The sequence below is a fragment of the Lineus longissimus genome, chromosome 11 (assembly GCF_910592395.1).
Source record: "Lineus longissimus chromosome 11, tnLinLong1.2, whole genome shotgun sequence".
NCBI classification, from domain to species: Eukaryota; Metazoa; Nemertea; class Pilidiophora; order Heteronemertea; family Lineidae; genus Lineus; species Lineus longissimus.
In genome coordinates this window covers 11,254,662-11,274,985 of record NC_088318.1, presented here as the reverse complement: position 1 = coordinate 11,274,985, position 20,324 = coordinate 11,254,662, and the positions used below count along the sequence as shown (strand labels likewise).

The following is a 20,324-nucleotide window of genomic DNA, read 5'->3' as shown; positions in this document are numbered from 1 at the left end:
CGGACGACGACGACGACGACGACGGACGACGGACGCCACGGTATGGGATAAGCTCACCTCTGCTAAGAGGTGAGCTAATGAAAAGAAAAAGAAGATAGTTTATAAAAAAATTTATTCCATAATGATTTTGACAAATATATTACAGCATTGTGAAACTACACATTCAATTCACAAGAAGTAGAACAGATGCACTTAACAGGCAGACTCTTCGTTGGATCAGGCACAATCACCAAGGATGTGGCATCAGATTGAAGTTATGATACTCGTGTTTTGGGCAGGTCACTTTTCATATCCTCACAAACAAGGCTCAAAGACCTCACCAGTCCCTTCAACAAGTTCTACTGAACTTACACCTCTCTTGACCAGACTTGCTGTTATAAAAGTGAGGGTTGGACGTATTTGAGATAAGAATGCCTTTTCATCCCGATTGGAAGTAATGTACATCCAGAAAGGTGATTTGCACCCGATTAGGCAATCGGTCCAAAATACATGGTGAACCAAGCTGTCTACATGTCCCAGCAGTAGCACTGTTTCAAGTTTTTCAAAGGTAAGCAGCTTTAGGGATAATCCGTATTAGAGTCAAACTTAATTTTCAATGGAATGTTGGCAAACACAAATATTATTTACAAGTTTTTTTTCCAATCTGGACACAATATTTTGTCATGGACACAAAAATGCTATGCTATTGAAGTTGTTCATAAAATATCTAACGGTCTATCAACCTTAGTAGTAACAGTAATACTGGGCCTAACAATAATGATACATGTACATTCAAGCACAAGTCATAGTTTTGATTATTGACGCGCTGAAACCAAAGCCTCCCCTAGGTTTCAAAGTGATTTAACCAGTTCATCAATCATTTGTTCAATTGGTCATTTTCTAACACAGTGGAATCTCCCTAAGCAGACACCTCTCTATTAAGGACACTCATTTTGGTCCCAAATTGTTTCCATTCAATTTGACCTCTCTAATCAGCACACCTCTCTATTAAGGTCAGCTGTCAGACCCGAGGAAGTCCTCAATAGAGAGGTTCTACTGTACATGTATTTACCCACTCCCAGTAAAATCATACCAGCATCCTTTACGAACCGGTGTTATTATTTGAAAGGGCATTATTACAAAGCTGTTGGTACCCCAGCCACCTTCTATTCTCCATCTGTGTTGTTGGTACCTTAAAAATTATGTAGTATGCTCCACCATCAATGGGCAATGATGTCTATGAATTAAAAGTTTGCAATATCTTGATCTAAAGCACCCAATCTTTTATTACACTACAAGCAGCACTACCTAGTGTCTACCTCAAGAACTACTGGTATTAAGTGTACCTATACAAGGAACAACTGAATTGAATTTGAATTTACTTTGAACCTTTATTTTGTCATGCCAGCACGACATTTCTATAGAGGTTGTGAAGTGACGTCAATCACTCATCCATTTTGGACTTCACTTTGTGTCCTTGACCCTGTTTTTATCGCCTACAAATTGTGTGACGTGTGGATGACGTCATGGGTGACATCACAACATTTCACAAGCGACATTATTGAGCCAATAACAAAGCTTACCATGTGGGCCAGTGAGGGAGATTTAAAGTCCGAAATGGCAAAGTTTTCTGTCATGACGTCATTGGCACAGCCTCAGTTGGCAAAAAGTTTCTGACGGAACAGACTACATGAAAGCTGCCTCCAGAACAGACAAGGAAATATGAGGGCACTTACCGCCGCCAGAGTTCGTCAACATAAAATCTATGCAACACATACACTCTAAAGTATACAGGCACATCCTACAAGTCTATCCTCTTAAATAAATACACTCCTACATCCAAACTTCACAGCGTAACGTGATTGTGAATAGTGTATTTTTGAAAATGAACATTTGGAGAAAGCCTCGGGCCTACTGAGAACCACCCCCTCACTTCGTGATACATCTGATGTTTTCATGGGGACATTTCCAATATCATGAAACCTTCTCGTCTCTGCTTGCAGCACTGTGGCCATGTATTAGTTCAGCGTATGCCTAAATCCATTGGAATACACTTCCAATAACAGTCAAGAACTGAAACGTCCGAAATAGCAAACTCCATCTTGAACTCAAGCTTCACCGTTCATGTGTCCATTGTGAAACTCGGATGAATTTTCGGTCGTAGAATTTGGTAAATAACTGACCGTTTTCTTCAGCTGGTCGTAACTCCACGTCATTTGTTCGATTTCATTCTGGTGGCGTTCACGGGAATCGTCCAGCTCCTTTAAAAGGTGCTCGTTCGTTGAGACAAGGGATCTGGAAATTTAGTGGAAATGTTTTTTACCAATACTCAAACCTTATTTAAAGTTGTCCTATAATATCAGTAAGTCTCTAATCTATACTTGATATCAGCCGTGTGAATTGCAAGTCAAGTGCTGGCTACCTGTTCGCACTGGCAGGGTATTTCAGTTACCAAGGCACAGACATCAGAAACAACTGTCCCATCTAATAAACGAACTTAAAGAGACTGGTTTTTTAGTCCACATGGCCCAGGAATCCAACCTGGGACCTGCAGCTTGTTAAATCATTTTGATGATTTTTAAACTTACTTATGACTTTCTTGTAACATTGCCGATAACTCCTGCATCTGGTTGAACTGTTTAAGCCTGATCTTTAACACCTCGATTTCGTGATGTAAAAGCTCATTTTGTCTCGCAAGTTCATCTGAAAACAAACGGTGAGATGACAATTAACAGACTTGATCAGACTTCGTCCAATGCCCATATTTGGTCCCAAACTATTGCAAGGAATGGAAAATATATCTGAAAATTTAAAATGACGATGCAGTTTCATTCAAAAGTTACAAGTTAATTTGAGTGAAGTTAAAAAATCTGTCAGTCTACCTGAGGATGTTGTCATCGACTCTGCCGCCTTACACAGACTTGGTGACCCAGATTCGAATCTCCGCAGTTTGGACGACAGCACGCGATTGTCTTCAAAAGCCTTTTGTAGTTTGCCTTTCATCATTTCCTGAAAATAAACGCTTTGTACATGAATCATCATAGGCCGGGCAAAATCCAAAACAGAGTAACAGTCACTTAGCCAAAGCAATTCTTGAACTACATGTAGGTATCAGTTGAGCAAAACAACCTTTGCAACACGGCAACACAGATATGATGGCAAAGTGTCATCAACATCTATCTTACCACATCTTTCCTAGCATTACTCAGCGTATCCTGAAGCTCGCGACTCTCGTTGAACATCTCCCGCTTCTTCTGCTCACGCAATCGGACGTTATCCTGCGCCAATCGCGCCATCCGCTGCTGGGCGTTCTCCAGCTCGTCGTCGTGGAAGGTGACGCTGTCCTGCAGCATCTCCTCTATCAGCATATACGCCAGGCCTGGAACGGAATAATGCGTGCTGCGGTAAGAAAGGCGGCCGCAAGAAAAGCGGCCAAGAATCTACCATGAGAAACCTGGTGATGGGTACTGGAAGCTTCAAAAGCTGTTCCCCATTTTTAAAGACTGTTATGGTCGAATTTTTCAGCATAAGCTCTTGCTGGTATGACCAGCGTCTGAAGTGCATATACAAAGAGACTCGGAATTCAGATGGTTTTAGCCGAAGTTTTAGTCCCAGCAGGGAACTCATCGCCTCATGCGTGCAATTTAGAGAGAATGTTATGCATAGTGATGTGGGTACAAATAATCTAGGTTTTCTGTTTTGTACAAGGCTTGACCAGGGCCAGGAATACTGCTTCCTGGAAACCAATATTGGGAGACACACGAAGGTGGGTTTTCACAGAATTCAAAACAACTAGCCCGTATGACTGATGTGTGACCGTGTAGACCAGCAGTGTGCAATACCCACAAAGCTACAAGTATGTGGCTACGTTTCAAAACAAAGCTTACTTTTGAACTTTTGATTTTTATGTAATGATTTTGACCCGTTCCAGTATTTGTCGCACAAGTCACATAACTTGAAGAGAAAGTCTTCATGGTCTTTTTTCGGCAGTCTGAAGTCAGAGGCTTGGTCGAACCCATTGAACTAAAAACAAAAAGATCAACGGTTATCATCAAGAATTTATAAAGACTTGTGTCTATGTATTCTTGATATCATGAATCTATGATCTGACCAGTATGCAGTGGCAAGATTGGCCATGCAAGCATCATGAAAGGTTTTGCACTTTTCATGCATGTTGTGTACATGCAGGTTTAGCAAACGTTAGTGTTTTTGATTGTAGTAGGGTGAGTATGCCAACAATCGTGCCCCATTTGTAATATCTCAACTGGAAAAGATGTCTCTACTGCATACAGATTAAGTTGGATTATAACAAGCTCTGCCTATTACCTGGTTCGTGCCACCATTCGACACGGGTAACTGCTGGAATGGCATCGGTGGTTTCGGGTGTGATGATTTACGTTGAACTTTGATTGTCTTCGGGCCGCTCTCCTCACTAGCAGGGTCTGAAGAAGAAAACGCACATCTAGAATGATGATGAAAAGAAAATTGATTGCCACACATTCGTGTCATTCTAATTTCCAAGTCATGAAATGTTTGTCAACACATAATGACAGTGACCTCAATGATTATCGCTATTTTTATGTTTATAGCTTTCTTATGATCTTTCTATCATTGATTCTATTAAGATATGCCGCTCGGCTCTCACAAAAGATAAAAGTCAGTTGATAACCTCTTGGGGCTCATTTAGACATGTTATTCTCTGCCTGAATGAGCACGGTTAACAACCAGACCATGAGGAAGATCAGTTTAGGTCACATGTTACACATAAATTAAGGCAAGACGCGCGTACGTTTTAAAAATCAGTTAGCACTGTCAAAACCCAACAGCTCAAAATTATACTCTATACTAACCAGGATGTGGGGTGAAGTTTCCCTGAGTCTTATAAGCCGTGTAGGCCTCTATTTCATCCTGGAACTTCAAATTGGGATCTTCTGTCACGTAGTCCTTCTTTGGGGATGGAGCGACTTTTGGGATGTTTGGATACTTTTTCTGTAAAGCGGCTACAACTGGAATTGAAGATGATATTGTAGGCCTAAATGAAGTGTCTGAATAAAATTCAAAGTATTCTAAAGTTGACCAGAGGTGCGAATGCAACTTCCAGAGCCTCACAGGCGGCTGCAGTGGATGGGCAAAATTTCAGAGTTCTCCACCGGGTTTTCTCAAGGTAGGGTGGTATCCTCGATATTCATGAAGGTTTGCCAGTGTGCAACACAAGGTAGGGTGGCCAGCAATTAAAGGTAGGGTGGCCCAATAGAAACCCTTTACCTATTCTAGAGCAAGGTAGGGTGGCTCTTCCAACATAGGGTGGTAAGCTGCCAAGGTAGGGTGGGCCACCCTGGCCTCGTGGAGAACATTGAAATTCTTGTAAAAGAAGGACGCCAATAGCACAATCAAATATGTGTGGCCTGGTCTAAATTTGAATTAGACTGGGTATGATATCTAATTGAAGTAATAACAATAAGAGAACTTAGAATAGGATTATGACACAGTATCACGAGATAAGATTATTGGTAATTTGATATCTATGGAATATTTGTGAGATCAGGGCAGACAGTCTCAAGGTCTTTCGGAAATATTCTATTCAAAGGTAGCAAGTGCTATATGAGAAAAAAATTGGTCAAAAATTGGGAAATTTTGAAAAAAGAAGAAATTAGCTGAAAATTCACCATGACTCTAAATCTAAAGATTATTTTGCCAGAAGTATTAGCTCCGATCCAGAATTTTTGTAGTCCAAAGAGAAGAATGGAATACATGTAAGATGAGAAACAGCAGACAAACCTTCAAGAGCCAAGAAGAAAATCAGCTAACAAGACAAGAATGATAACCCAAATGAACACAGGCAACCTTCCTGCTCCTGGGATTTGCTTGTAATCTTCTCACAGCAGGAAGATCATTCAGTACTGATAAACGAGAAATCAGTCACTTTAAATAAAGTTTAAATCAATTAGTTTAGAAAACATTTCTCATGCACCACATGCCAATTTTATTGTCACTGTCAACACAATATCTTTGTCAACAGATCCTGTTAGTAATGTCTTCTTAAATTGGCCCTGAATAGGCCTAATTCCAAACCCTAACAGGGGGTTGTGAAGCCTCAGTAGGAGTTTGTGTTAGGACGATTTCTCTATTTGACAAATTCAGTGAACCCTCAACTGACCTTGCTTGCCTGTTGTGAACTCAGTTAGCAATAGGTCCTAATTACCAAGCAGTCTGACCTGTAGTCACAGTAGGAGAAACACGGACATGAGTGTTCGGAAAATCAACTGACCAGCAGGATACTGTTTCAATGTCAAAATTGCTGAGATGACGGAAAGGGAAAATATTCTAAAATCCTGCTTTATAAACCCACTTTCATCAGAACTACGTATGCCTAGCTTCATACATGTAGGCCTATAAGAGCAGAAAACAAAACCAAGAAAAACAAGACTCAGGCCTTCATTTAACACTCAGCAACTTGATTTATATTCCAACCCAAAAGTCCAAAAGAAACGTACAGCCACAACCAACAAGGGTATTACATTTCCGAAGAAAAGAAATCACAAGGTACACCACAAGTGTTGCATGAGGTCAGCATAAATGAACCATTCTCTTCAAAACTTCTTTCACACGTCTCAATGTCATCACTTTCAAAATATCAAAGTTTTCTTAGTTAAGCCCCTTTGCCTAAATTTGATCTCCCTCCAAAGGCAGGAGACCTTTGATGTGGGTTAATATCATGCATTCAGTTATTTGAGGGATTAAGGGTTCATTTCAATTCAACTCACAAATCCCTCTTCAAATGTCGAAATATGATTTAAAACCATTTTGTATGAAGTTCCAAACTCGGGTTAAGAAAGGTTCAGATCTTTGCTATAGTAGAACTTTCTTACGATAATACATTTATACTTGACAATTTCTGATGGCATTGGTGCCATAGTCACTGTCTGTAATATCAGTCGCTTTCTATCCGTACATATCACCAGTCATTAGTCACTTGGTACCAATATTCTAACGATTATTCATAACATTCTGGGATAAATGTACATTTTTTGAGTCTCATTCAACTTTTCTATTTCACTTTCAGTACCTTGGTCTTCTGGTTCGTCGTCTAATGGCACTTGTTCCTGTGGGCCGTCTTTACTCGGTGGGCTGTGCACCTGTTTGATATGAGCAGTCTCCTTCCTCTCAAGGTCTAGGATTTCTGAAAGTACATGAAAACCAAAATTAGTTGTAGTGACATAATGAAATAAAGTTTGCCTATTGATGTCTTCCCTTTGACTATCTATGGCAAGATGTGCTCCTGTTATGTGTATGAGTATCTTCTTTCTCTCAAGGCCGACCTGTAGAATTTCTGAAATTTTTGAAAACGGAGGATTTTTAGATAAGTATGTCACCAGCAGGCAGCCAGACAGCGAGCAGCCAACAACTTGAGTGGAGGACCCTGGGGAACGCCCCATGTGCCACCTAGGGCACGAAGGGTCCTAAGTAAGTAAGTATGTCACCAGCTAAAAACATGTCAAAATCAATTCTGATTTGGCACCGTGATATAGAATGGCGACACTGGTAACATAGCTGAGGTGGAACTGGAAAGCCCCACTCTGCGGAGGCCAAAGAATGTCACATGTCACTTCTTGAGATGGCATCGCCAGGGAAAAAAGAAGCAGGGGCAGACCACGCACAACCTGGAGAAGATCCACTGACGCAGAGGCAAGGTCTGTCGGACTGGAGCTGACCTGGAGAGAGTGGTTTAAAACAACTAATAAATCTGCAATATAGTGTCAAATTGATAATACTGCCAGGAATGCAGCTAAAATTTGAACACATTCTACTTCTTCTGATTATGTACTATTAATGAAATTTTAGGACATATTTCTTATCACAGCAGTAAGTTTTAAGACAATAATAACAAAAGTGTGCAAGATATCAATGATTTAGAATGGCAAATCAGGTAGCCCCACATGAAGCCGAATTAGTGTTTGATTAGAAGGAAAAAGCTCTAACAATACTTTTTTTCTTAGGCCTGGAAAGTTGACATGAACTTGGCTAACAGGGCAGAGCAAATATTCAAATTAATTCTTTTTCAAATAATCTTACCTTTCATTTGAAAAGTCTTAACTCCAAGCATCACGTTAACAGTGTCAATATCTCACCAGAACAAATTAAAATGACAGCCATCAACGACAAAAATACTATCAATGACAACCTTCGACCCAATAATGAATTCATCCATTCCACATTTCATTCAGAGAAATCGCAATTTAGTATGGAGTAATTCAGAATGTAGCACTGCATATCAAAGAGAACAGGTTTAGACGATCAGTGTCAATGAAGTATGACAGACTAACACAGAGGAATGACACCTTTTGTTACTATGCCAGATAGAAGAGAAAGTCTGCTACAGCAGCCGTGTCAATTTGATGCTGAGGCATCACAAAATGAAGCAACTTTGGATGTCAAATTTACATCATTTACCAATGTGGTGTCTTGGTAGTGTATAATGTAAAGTAGGAGGAAACCAAACTCTCCGGAGGAAAGAGAGTCGCACTCTCTATCACATAAGGGTACCGGGACCGACCGGGAATCGAACCAGGGACCCCCACAGTGATAGGCACTGATGCTTTCACTGAGCCACTCAGACAGCCCAAATACACTCACCTGCAAATTCTGTTCTCAAGTCCCAAGCACCCCCGAAGTGAAATCACTCAGATCAAGCCAAACATTTTCTGCTACACCTTTTCCAGCAGACACTACGATCACCCAGCCAATCAGGAATCCAAATGAGAATAACTTATTGAAATGAATTGTTAACCTTTCAACATGCGAGTGAGAAAGTCTCATGGAGAACCTATTCTGGCCAGATTCCAGCGATAAAACAATAAAAATACACCATACGATATGTAATTTTACCAAGCAAACAGTCCTGGGGTGTTATTGTTACTAATTCTTCCCGGCGCATTAAAGTGGATTAGGTAAACTAACAGAAAGTTATACCAGTGAGAAATGGATTATCCTGGAAAGATAAAGGTTTGATTTATCGTGGTTATATTGAATTGACACCTTACAAGGATATATACAGTGGAACCTCCCTTAGCGGACACTTCTCTATAAAGGACAACCTCTTTATTGAGGACACTTGTTTTGGTCCCAAATTGGTACACTCCATTCAATTTGACCTCTCTAATCAGGACACCTCTCCATTAAGGACAGCATTTGTCAGTCCTGAGGGTGTCCTTTATAGAGAGGTTCTACTGTACTGATAATTTCTAAGGTAAAGTATTGTTTTCAGTAGCTTGACCTAACTCATTTGGTGAATATTCAGGCAACTTATCAAATTTGAAGAGTCCAGGACTGGACAAATGATGATAAAACACATCATTATTGGTGAAATTTAGAGCTTGACCTCTGCGACCTAGAGTAAGAAATTAGGTCAAGGTCAATTAGGCCAAAGGATAATGTTCAGCACAATTGCCGGTGTAACAACTCATAAACCTTTTTTTTAATTTTGGGGTTAGCGATAGCTCAAGAGAGTTTACATATTCATCAAAATGTTACGAAATCGACTTACGTTCAGTCGAATAATTTTCAGCCTCGGCTGTCGTGGCTGCTGAACCAGTGATGGGACGAGGTTTGCTCAGGTCGCCACCTGTGCGAGCAATCAGGTCCAGGAGGGCAACATCGTCATCGTCTAAGGCTGAAAATGTATAACGATGAAAGTACATGTACTACAGTCTTGACGCAAGGGCCCAACGCGCCGCGTAGCGGCAAAAAAGCGAAGCTGGCGAAACATTTATAACGGGTCACCGTCACTTATTATTGGACTTATAGCGCATTTACGGGGTTGCAACTATTTTGCTTTATAGTGTCACCAGGAAAGAAAAGCATGCGACCTAACGCCGATCTATTTGTATAAAGTGATAATTGGAAGGTATATAGTAGGAAATATCAATAAAATAATCATTCCATGTCGTCTTTTGAGGGCATTTTTGATTGTAAAAAATATAAGTGTACGTCACCGTAGTCTCTGCAATGATAATTTTATCAGAGCAGTCTCGCGCAAGTAGAAGTTCTTTACCTATTAGTTCTTCGCTTATTAGTCTCAACGTCTGGCGCAAAGCCAGACGTTTTCCATTACGATTTCACTATGATGTTTGACAAGAAGGAGCAGTGCGCGAGATATGCTAATGAGCAGACTTCCCTCGCTTGAGTTTCTGAAGAATGTTCCATATCGCGCTAAGCTCATCACTGCTGATTATGACAGGTGTGCAACGGTAGGTATCTGCTCCCCAACTTCCACCCTAATACGGTACAATAAGTTACCATTTGATGGGAATGGGACAATGCCCTCACTGTGTATGGAGTCATAGGGATAAGAAGACATTATTCATTAGTGTTGGTACAAGTGATTTTGCCCAAAAAGCATGCGCATTCAAAAAACAAAATATGCAAGGTATCACGTACATGACCATGACGACGTGCAGAAAGTGCACTGGCCAGTGCATACCCTATGGCTATGTACTAGTAAACATGGTAAACATGGTAAACATGGTAAACATGAACAACATCATTATTCATCGGCAGTTCATTTTACTCCGAGCTTTTCCTGAAACATATAGCCATGATGATTAGGCCTACCATGTACCATGACCAATAACAGCACTAGATCATGTAGTCTTGTAGATGTCAACAAGTTCACATGAACCGTATAATCCCGCATGGCGCATGTGGGGCATGCGTCTAAACCAAAGCCCCAAAATCACTTGTTTTGGTCTATTTCACTTGTGTTTCCCCCGTCTCCCAAAAGTCGTCACAACTATTCAAGCTTGTACAAGGAATACATGCAACGCTGACTCTAACAAGACCCAATGGGAATGTCGCACAGTCATCTGTCAAAAACAAGACCTATGTTGTAGTGTGATCTCTTGCCAATATTTAATAATTGCACTATCGTCATCACCTCATCATACTTCATTGACATTACAGGCACACATTGACATAGACCACTGTTGCAATCAACAACACAGTCGCTATCCAAGTAGCATTATAGAGGTAATTATCATTATCATACCTCATTAGCATGTGAACCAATCGCGTCGCGTCCTTTGCGATCACGGCAAAGCCTCATGGAATAATGTCTTTCACCGTTGAATCATTTTTCATATTCCATGCCTACAACTTCAATTTCTTCATATTCCATGGCGAGAAGTTCAATACTAATATAATATCCAAGATAAAGTTACAAGAAGTAGTCAATAGGGGTCTCTCACCTCTCACTGTATGTCCACACTATTCACGCTTGTACGAGGAATACATTCAATGCTGAATCTAACAACACCCAGTGCCCTTACTCTGTATATTAGTCACTGGAAGATGGCCCATTTCACTCCTTGCTTCTACTTCACCTATAGTCTCATTGCAAACGCCTCAGTTCTATGATATCACATTCACTTTCAGCTGTCATGCAACGCAACAACTGTGCTATCTGCCATCGCACATCAACGAAGAAGTGCAGCCGCCCACATTCCACCTCACGTCTGTCCGACCAGCTGCAATCCTCGAGGACGCCCCACTGTACCACGATTTCACTACGATGTTTGACAAGAAGGAGCAGTGCGCGAGATAGGCTAATGAGCAGACTTCCCTCGCTTGAGTTTCGGAAGAATGTTCCATATCGCGCTAAGCTGACCACTGCTGACCATAACAGGCGTGCATTGGACTGGTACAGGTTGGAACTGAACATTGAATATGCTGGTGGTGACGCTTTCTGATGAGAAGTTGGTCGTGACTGATGCAGTATCCTTGGACTTGTCCACAGCATCGTTCAATCATTGCTCTCTGAGCTGCCTTGATTCTGTACTTACCCAAATACTAAGACCAAATGCCTCTTGACTGTGCTTTAAGAGAGACTGGCGCCATGCCTAGAGATATGACTGACCCCTATTGGCAAATTTGTATGACTTTATCTTGCCTACCTAGCTGCTGCCTATAGTCTCCCTTTAACTGCGGAACACTTCAAAGTCGATAAAATGCCATGTTCCACCTTTTAATGTGTTCAGACTGCCATTTTTTTTAAATAATCAAGTCAGGACACTGCCTTCTCGTCTCATAATAAATTTTGCTTTCCTCAATAATAACATTTCTTCTTCTTCAATGCTTTCATCATTCCAAACTTCTCCTCCTCTGACTTTTACAGGGGTACAGTCATGGCAATCAAAACCCAAATACTGAGACCAAATGCCTGTTGACTGTGCTTTAAGAGAGACTGGCGCCATGCCTAGTCTCTCTTAAAGCACAGTCAACAGACACCAACCCCCTCAGACTCAGAAACCACAAACGCCCAACCCTTCCTGCTACCTTAATACTTCTGGATCATAACTTACTTGATTGGCTTAATTTAGCACATATGAGAGTTAACCATATGACAGTGGAACCTCTCTGTCGAGGACAACCTCTTATTTTCAGTATTACAAGCAATATTTTGGGCGTCATACCTCCTGTTTTGGGCGTAAAGTTCTTGACAAACTCCGCTCTCACGTTTGGATGTTTATCTGGCTGTGGTGGCGCTGTGGGTTGTCGGTCGTGGAATTCCGCAGCCTGGTCCGTAGCAAAGTGAACTAATGCAGCTTTTCTTTCGCTGTCTCGAACTGACCGATCGTCTGTGAAAAAAGAAGATTGACCAAATTTACAAGCTCCATGTACAGTACCAGTACAACAAGAACAAGGGACTGACTTTGGACCCTGGCTAATCAATGAATTTTCGTTATGTCCCATATGATGTTGACGTTAATAGCATTCCGCGAAGTTACTATTTATAGCTCACAAGGTCATTTGCATAAGATATTGATGACGTTTTAGTCACGTGACAGTCGGACATCGACACTTATTTCTACGCATTTGAGCTTATTTCAAAGTCAATTATCTTTGACCCTGCATTGTTTTTAGCATGAATGATAGCATAGAGTCAGAGAGGGGAATATTCAGAACAATCATGTAGTATTTCCAACACTCGGACATGTGCCAGATTGAATCTAACTACCCTAGTTAGAAAGCCTGAATCCATTACGAAACCGCATGTTTGTCCGACATTGCCTGTTATTCAGCGATGGGGAAATAGAGGGCAGCAGCTGCAGTGATGTCATCTTCGCAGAATGCTATTCATGCCGTCAACTGATCCTGATGCGGTTTCGCGCACCATGAGACAACTCATTGCAGGTATGAGATGATGGTTTCAGATATCCGTACGGCAACATCACATGAGATTTTCTCCACATGAAGTCCCCAAACGAAATACACACATACAAGTACACCAAACAAACTACAAGCATGCACATCAGCAGAACAGGTCGAGGAAATGTGTCGTCTGCTCTGTTCCAAAGTAGCTGTATATACCTACCTAGCTTCCGGAGACTTGGTAACATATGAATGAGAAACAGTCTATAGTCTGGCTCGTTCCTTGTCACTGGGTTCAATCGTAGATCTAATTCCGTGAGGCTCTGGTTGTGACGTAAACGGTGAAGCTCCTTGAGATTTTCAATATTATTATAATATCTGGTCCAATTAAGGAATAGTGTACAGCTCACTTATATCATTTTAAATAGAAAATTAAATCGTCCGAAGAAATCTGCTCGAAGATGTGACAACGAGTGAACTTTGAGAACAAAAGTGAGAAGCTATGGATAATGGAACACACCTGATCACACTTCTAACATGCTATTCACTATCATCAAACACAGAATAATTACCCATCGATTGCTAAAACTCCGACATCGGAGAACATGATTACTTACATAGAGAACGGACAACAGACTAGAGGCTAAACGGACGATCCTCGCTAAAAACGGTCTAATACTATTAAGTATGCCACACTTTTATTGTTCCAACACTTTGCCGGGAGCAATGTGTGCTGGACGACACCAGTTTGGGAATGCTCGCCTCGAGAATTGGATAAACCGTGTCCTGGGAGTTGAAATCTGTTTGCCGATCAACAGAAAATGTACAAACATGACCAAAGAAGAATATTGAAGTACCCCCACCTCAGATAAAGAATTTAAAAACTTTTACTCCATGCAACTAGGGGACACTTGCAGAAATTGCAAGGTAATGCTTCTTTAAGCCAACAAGGCACATGTGTCAACAGATGCACACTCAAGTTCAAGGTGAGCGATGGGTGCCTGGAAATTTACCTCTTTTTAATCCTAGTACATGAACTGCAAAAGCCAAGGATTACAAGATTCAAGTCCAAAAAATAAATGCATGTGGTCAGTGATTTGATTTAAATTTTTTGGGAAGTTATCAAGTGCAACTTTAAATGCAAAACACTGAATTTTGAAGCTTTTTTCTCTCCCTAATTATAAGAGATATCCAACTGCTAAAATTTTAGGCCTAATCCAAAGCTCAGTGTACACGTACAAGATACTCAACTTTAAAATTCACAGTTAATCCCAAGGATTAATTTCAAAAGGATTAAGGTGAATCCCCCATTGCTTGGAGGGATATTTTATACCGCAATCGAAACAGTCCTACCCTAGATATGCTACATGTAGACCTCACAGTACATTTCCTCAGGAAGAAACTATACCAAATATGATACAATGCTCAACTTCATGGATTAAGATAATCCGATGGATTAATTTTCGAAATAAGAATATATCTTTAACAGCAAACTCCTTGATGGGGATTCCCCGAATCTGTCACTGAAACGCATTATGCCACCTTTCGTGATATAGCTATTTCTGACTCCATCACAGCGTTTAAAGGTCGCGGGAAAATTGACAGATTAAGCGAGGGAGTTTACGAAAAAGGATACAAATTAAGATTTTCAAGAAGCTTGAGATGTTCAATGCCCTGAAACGATGAAAGGGACAAATCAGAATGTGGAAGAAAGGCATACAATATAGCACTACATTGTTGCTTTGTCTTAGTGGCATGCTTGTTATTGTCTGCATTTGAAACGTGAAGACTGAGGTGTTTTTGCAGGGTTACCGTTTAGGGTTGTATTCATAAAATGTCATCAAAATCTCTAGCAAGCTTGGGTTCCTACATTATCAGGTAAAGAAGTGGGGGAAACTAGCCCCTCCGTTGCGATCTATCTATAATATATTACCAAATGAATGGCAGGGGCTAGCATCCCCCCATGTGCACTGTCCATGCTTATTTTTTGCAAGTTGGTAGGCCTAAGCTTTAAAACAAAATTCTCCAGAAAGGGGAAGTCTTACGTTGGAGAAGACCTTTAATAGACTTACCTCTAGTGAGGTTATTGAATTCCTTGACAAGTCCAACTGCTTGAGGCGAGAGAATCGTCTAAGGGAGGTGTCGAGCTCTCCTATTTTCTCCTGGTAGGTACCGGGAAGAGTCAGCGATCTCACATCCTCTGTGAAAATATGAAAATAATTTTTATAAAGAACGACGGGTTACAGCTTTCCAAATTTTCATCTCAACGACATGAATGATGCCAAAAACTTGAATAAGTTTTTAATGATAGGCCTACCTATTCCAAATCCAAAGCAATCGGCATTAATGTTTACACAAGAAATTCAATTAGTAGCAGACTACATGAAGCCAACAATTTCTTTAGCAAATGGAATGAAATGGCCAGGGCCATTGTGCTCACCTCATGTGGAGGAAAGATGGATAAAGAGCATGGTATTGTGTCATGTAGTGTTAGGTTTGATGTAGGTCCAAGCAATTACAATTTCCCCAAAATGGCCAATTTACAGTACATTCGACCTCTGTGACCTTGAAAAGTAGGTCAAATCAAAGAAGACCCGGGTGACACATTGAATGGTTGTTAGAATTAGATGTACCTATGATATAAAATTGGTGCCAATCGGGCAAGTCATTACTATGAATAATGGCATTTTGAAGAATTTAGGATTTGGCCCCCTCCCTGGAGGCCAAACGGCAAATCAGATTGCACCAAACTTCGGTACCTGAGATCACCTGACCAAGGGGTACATGTGTACTTAATTTGTGATCAATAGTCATTGCAGTTAAGAAACGTGCCATAGTTACGGCCTGACGGCGAATTTACGCCATTTGACCTCTGTGACCTTGACAAGAAGGTCAAATTAAAAACCTGTGTGACATATACTGTATGGTGGTTAGATGTACCCATGATATCAAATTGGTGGCAATCGGGCAAGAAGTTAAGGAATAATCACATTTTTAAGGTTTTTGGATTTTGCCCCCTGGTGGTCAAGTGGTGAATCATATTGGACCAAACTTCGGTCCCTGAGATCACCTGACTAAGGGGTAAATGTGTACCAAATTTGGTATCAATAGTCATTGCAGTTTAGAAACGTGCCATCGTTACATCCTAACGGCCAATTTACACCATTTGACCTCTGTGACCTTGAAAAGGAGGTCAAATCAAAAACCCGGAGGATATATGATGCACCTTTGCTAGAAGTACCTACCATATTTTTTTCAAAATTTCCCGACTACTATTAAGGGAGATATTGCATATTTTCACTTTTAACGTTTGGCCCCCTGGTGGCCAAACCATGAAACGAATCGGACCGAAACTTGGTCTCCAAGGTGTCATTACATAAGGGTAAATGTGTACCAAGTTTCAACTCAATAGCTCTAACAGTTACGAAACGTGCCCTGCTAACGGACGACGGACGACGACGGACGACGACGACGACGACGACGACGACGACGACGACGGACGACGGACGCCACGGTATCGGATAAGCTCACCTCTCCTAAGAGGTGAGCTAAAAACTAATAAATATTTACAAAACAAATCACAAACAATACATCTCATGTCAACTTCCCTGGAGAATCAGTTCCCCAGATTTCGAAGAATCTTTTCAGGCCTTCCAACTTATCGAGCAACCTGCCCTGGAGTGCTTTAGCAGTGTAACTTAAGCATGCTTTGGCATATTTTGCAAACTTATATATTGGCATACGGCCAAAAAACACAAAATGTTAAAAGTCACACTTTCTACCATAAATCATGTCATTCCTAGGTTCCGATGAAACATGAAAATACAATAACATCATAGACTGCTCTCTAACATTTCATATTAAGCAAACAAAGCCTGTTGACATTATACCGAATATTAATCACTGGCATGACCATTCATGACGAGACATGCAACAATGACTGATTGACCAGATCAAAACATCAAAAGTGCCTAAAGCAGAGTTTACTCTATTTTTTCATCAAGATAAGGGGAAAACACTTTTTCAACCATAACATTAACAACCGTTGATTGCCATAAAAATCTAGAAATTTTCTAGGACGAGGAGGTACAATGTTCCTTAGCCATGTTATCTGCTCAATTTAGGAACCCTATTGAGGCAGCCTGATAGCACATTGTTTGGTTCATGTAAAGAAAACAGACTGTTCAAACTAAAAGTCAGACATGGTGAGTCGCATCATTCATTGTTTGTTCATGGAGGTATTATTAATAATATAATACCTCCATGGTTTGTTCAAATAGTGGAACAATTCCATTAGTTCAGGCTGTCAGGGACAAGACATAGCATGATCGACACTCAATCAGTTGAATTTATATTCATATCAAAGAGATGCGAGTGAACTAGGATCCAAGATTGTAAGCCTTCTTTTCAATACTGGAACACAGTCATAGAGACTTTTACGTCCAGGCGCATGCATTTAAAATCTTTGCCATTGGTAAAAGGTGCTGGTGTTAAAAGGTGCTGGTGTTAGCCTGCAGTTAATAAGGTGACCATGAACCTAAGCTTTTTTTCAATCTCCAGAAATGTACACATAACATACATGTATGGACAGGCTACCGACGAAGACCTGGGATGGGTTGTTCAAAACAACGTTAGCTTAACAGAGTTGTTTTAAAAGTCTTTAATGACAATGTGAAAGTTTTAATGGTTTTAGGCTAGTTAAAAGTAGGCCTATGTAGTATGTACAATAGGCCAGATATGCCGGTACCACCTAGGGTCGGACCAACAAACCATCAATTACAATAGATCTTCACGTTAAAAGACGCCAGACAATCAATGGCTCGAGAGGCTTGTTCAACAAGGGTTTAAAACCACTCTATAGAAGAGAATAAAGTTTATAAAGAAAAGGCCTTTTTTGCCAGAAGATCCTTAGCCTGTGGGAGCAAAACCGATCCTTTTTGCAAAATTTCCGTTATGTTAAATTATTTGTATCATGTTCCAAATGTATGACGCGAGTCGATCATGTAATCATGTATACACGGACTACGCCGTGTGGACATGTACACTATACATTTATACAGTCAATAAATAGTCAATAAACACTCACGTACGTCGTAGCACAACCACAACACATGAACACATACAGTGATACACAGTCCACCGCCGACCGGCTCCGAAATTGGGTGTTTATCAGTGAAAATAGGAGTAGTTTCTTCATAAGTTGGCGGTCCAAGTGGGGCATAGACGTTAACAAGTGTTCTAACTACCAAGCTAGCGCCATGACAATAAAATCAAATACCTAAATTCTCTGTTTTCAGCTGAATTCTGTCCCGAATCCAATTTTCTGTGATGGACACCGCCATTTTTCAAACGTCGATACGCACGGGGAGTGGGGAAACGAGAACCCAGCTCCTAGGAGTCGAATATATTGTGTATTTGTACACTACCACCGTACATTAATGACTTTTGAATACGAGGTTGCTCCACAGCGTCAACAGGGACTACTAGTTACTATCCTCACTAAAAGATGGCAGCATAGACAATTGACCTGCAACGTACCTGAAACGTAGGGAGTCAACACTATGAGAGTAATGCCGCGAGAATTTGTACTGCAAAATGAGGGTCCATGGAGGTATTATTAATAATACCTCCATGAAGGGTCCTGGTATGTTAGTAAGTTCGGATAAAGATAACCTGTGATCTAACAGTCGTCAGTAGGTCTACCATGTGTGGGGTTCATGGTATTACTCGTCCCCCATTTCCCCCCTAAAAAGGGGGGAATTTCCACTTCAAACGGGGTATTTTTTTATCTTTAAAGAAATCGCGTATTTCTTTTTTTTTTAGCTCAGATGATGCCAGCTGGGGTTCTGTCAAAATCATTGGCCTACCTGAGCCAAGTCTGAGTGCCCTTCAAAGGTGGCGTTTTGTGTGTCGTCTCTGTCAGTATACAATGATAATCTCACTCTGAGCCATAGGCCTAACATCAACATCGAGGTAAGATTATAAAGCTGATGTTGTCCGCAAGTGGAATACCAGAATTTTTGGGGACGAAGTTGATCTAATATAAGCTGACAAGCATTGTACCCGTGGCGCAGGCAGGTTCAAATGGGCTATACCTTGAATAGATTGAATTGCAATGAAAATATAATGCAATATCAAAGGAGCAATAACGAAGAGACAAATTAAACCAACCATTTGTCCACAGACTCGGACCCTGTGGCGTGCTGTATGCGTGCATATAAAAGTAAATCAATTGGTCCGAATGAGATGATGAGGCAATGTGAATATACCTCGTTCCTTAGTCAGCAATATACCCCTTTTTATACGGAGATGAAGGAGAACCCAGATAGGCCTTCACATGTCGGCCTCCAAATGGCTCGGACCAATTGCACTATCACTACTAAAACTTTAAAATGCGTGCTCCTCCTACATGTAGCATGATCTCGGGCAAGGCACTTAGTCGACAGGCAAGCTAGAAGTTCAGCACCGTGAGCAGCTCCTTGATAAGGCCATGCCAAGTTCAGAGTGCCTCTTCAGATACATCAAGTTTTGAAAGCTGTGGTGAGCACATAAACATACCATTGTAACCTTAATTTGAAAATCCCTTCATAATCAAGGGCTAGCTATGGCTAATACAGTACCAATATACGATAGACCATCAATTTGACCCCAGCTCCTTACTGCGGGAAAACCCAAGTCCAGCAACCAAAAGTATCAAAATACATTTTTGTTTACATTTGAACTGCACACATGCGTTTGTTTACAATTTCTTTCCCGCGAAATCTCGAAGATCAGGTGACCTACAATCGTGGATTGAAAATAACATTAACCTTGGTTCAGCAGGTCAACACGTGTACAGGCTGTTCCAATCATCCCCCTACAGCCAGCCGTTCAACAGGTAGTGTTAGTCACCCCACAGGGAGTGCAGGTGATTCATTAATCCCCTGCATAACTGAACAGCAATGGCTTGGCTTCCGTGAGTGATAAGGAGAATTGACCGTGTCCGATTAAAAATCCCTCATTACTGCTCCGCTGAAGTAAATTTCCGAAAATAAACATGACGTTGCATCAGGATAACATATCACCTGCAAACGTGCAAAATTTCGAGACGAAACACGACCCCCAAATGGCACTTTAGCGAGCCGCCTTATAGTATTATGATATAGATTGATCGAGGCTAATTCGTATTTCCCACGTTATGAACAGGTGGCGTCACCTGT

General features: G+C 40.9%; 1 protein-coding gene and 1 long non-coding RNA gene across 3 annotated transcripts; one reads left to right on the top strand and one right to left on the bottom strand.

Moving 5' to 3' along the window:
• Positions 1–95: 95 nt before the first annotated feature.
• On the bottom strand, positions 96–18,470 carry LOC135495931 (centrosomal protein of 72 kDa-like). 2 transcript variants are annotated; one of them, XM_064784963.1, is made up of 14 exons: positions 18,404–18,470; positions 15,198–15,325; positions 14,762–14,799; positions 13,349–13,503; positions 12,447–12,611; positions 9,524–9,649; positions 7,046–7,159; positions 4,830–4,985; positions 4,306–4,421; positions 3,867–4,002; positions 3,165–3,358; positions 2,862–2,988; positions 2,568–2,682; positions 96–2,274 (listed from the first exon to the last, which is right to left on the bottom strand). In XM_064784963.1, the coding sequence occupies exons 1-14, from the start codon at positions 18,465–18,467 to the stop codon at positions 2,088–2,090; spliced, it is 1,821 nt and encodes a 606-aa protein (XP_064641033.1). In that variant the 5' UTR covers positions 18,468–18,470; the 3' UTR covers positions 96–2,087. The 2 variants fall into 2 exon arrangements, with proteins under 2 accessions (XP_064641033.1, XP_064641032.1); XM_064784962.1 differs by lacking the exon at positions 18,404–18,470 and adding an exon at positions 18,216–18,290.
• LOC135495932 (uncharacterized) lies at positions 9,948–12,259 on the top strand. The gene is made up of 3 exons (XR_010448613.1): positions 9,948–10,226; positions 10,939–11,004; positions 11,410–12,259. It is a non-coding gene; the product is annotated as an uncharacterized LOC135495932 (long non-coding RNA).
• Positions 18,471–20,324: the final 1,854 nt, after the last annotated feature.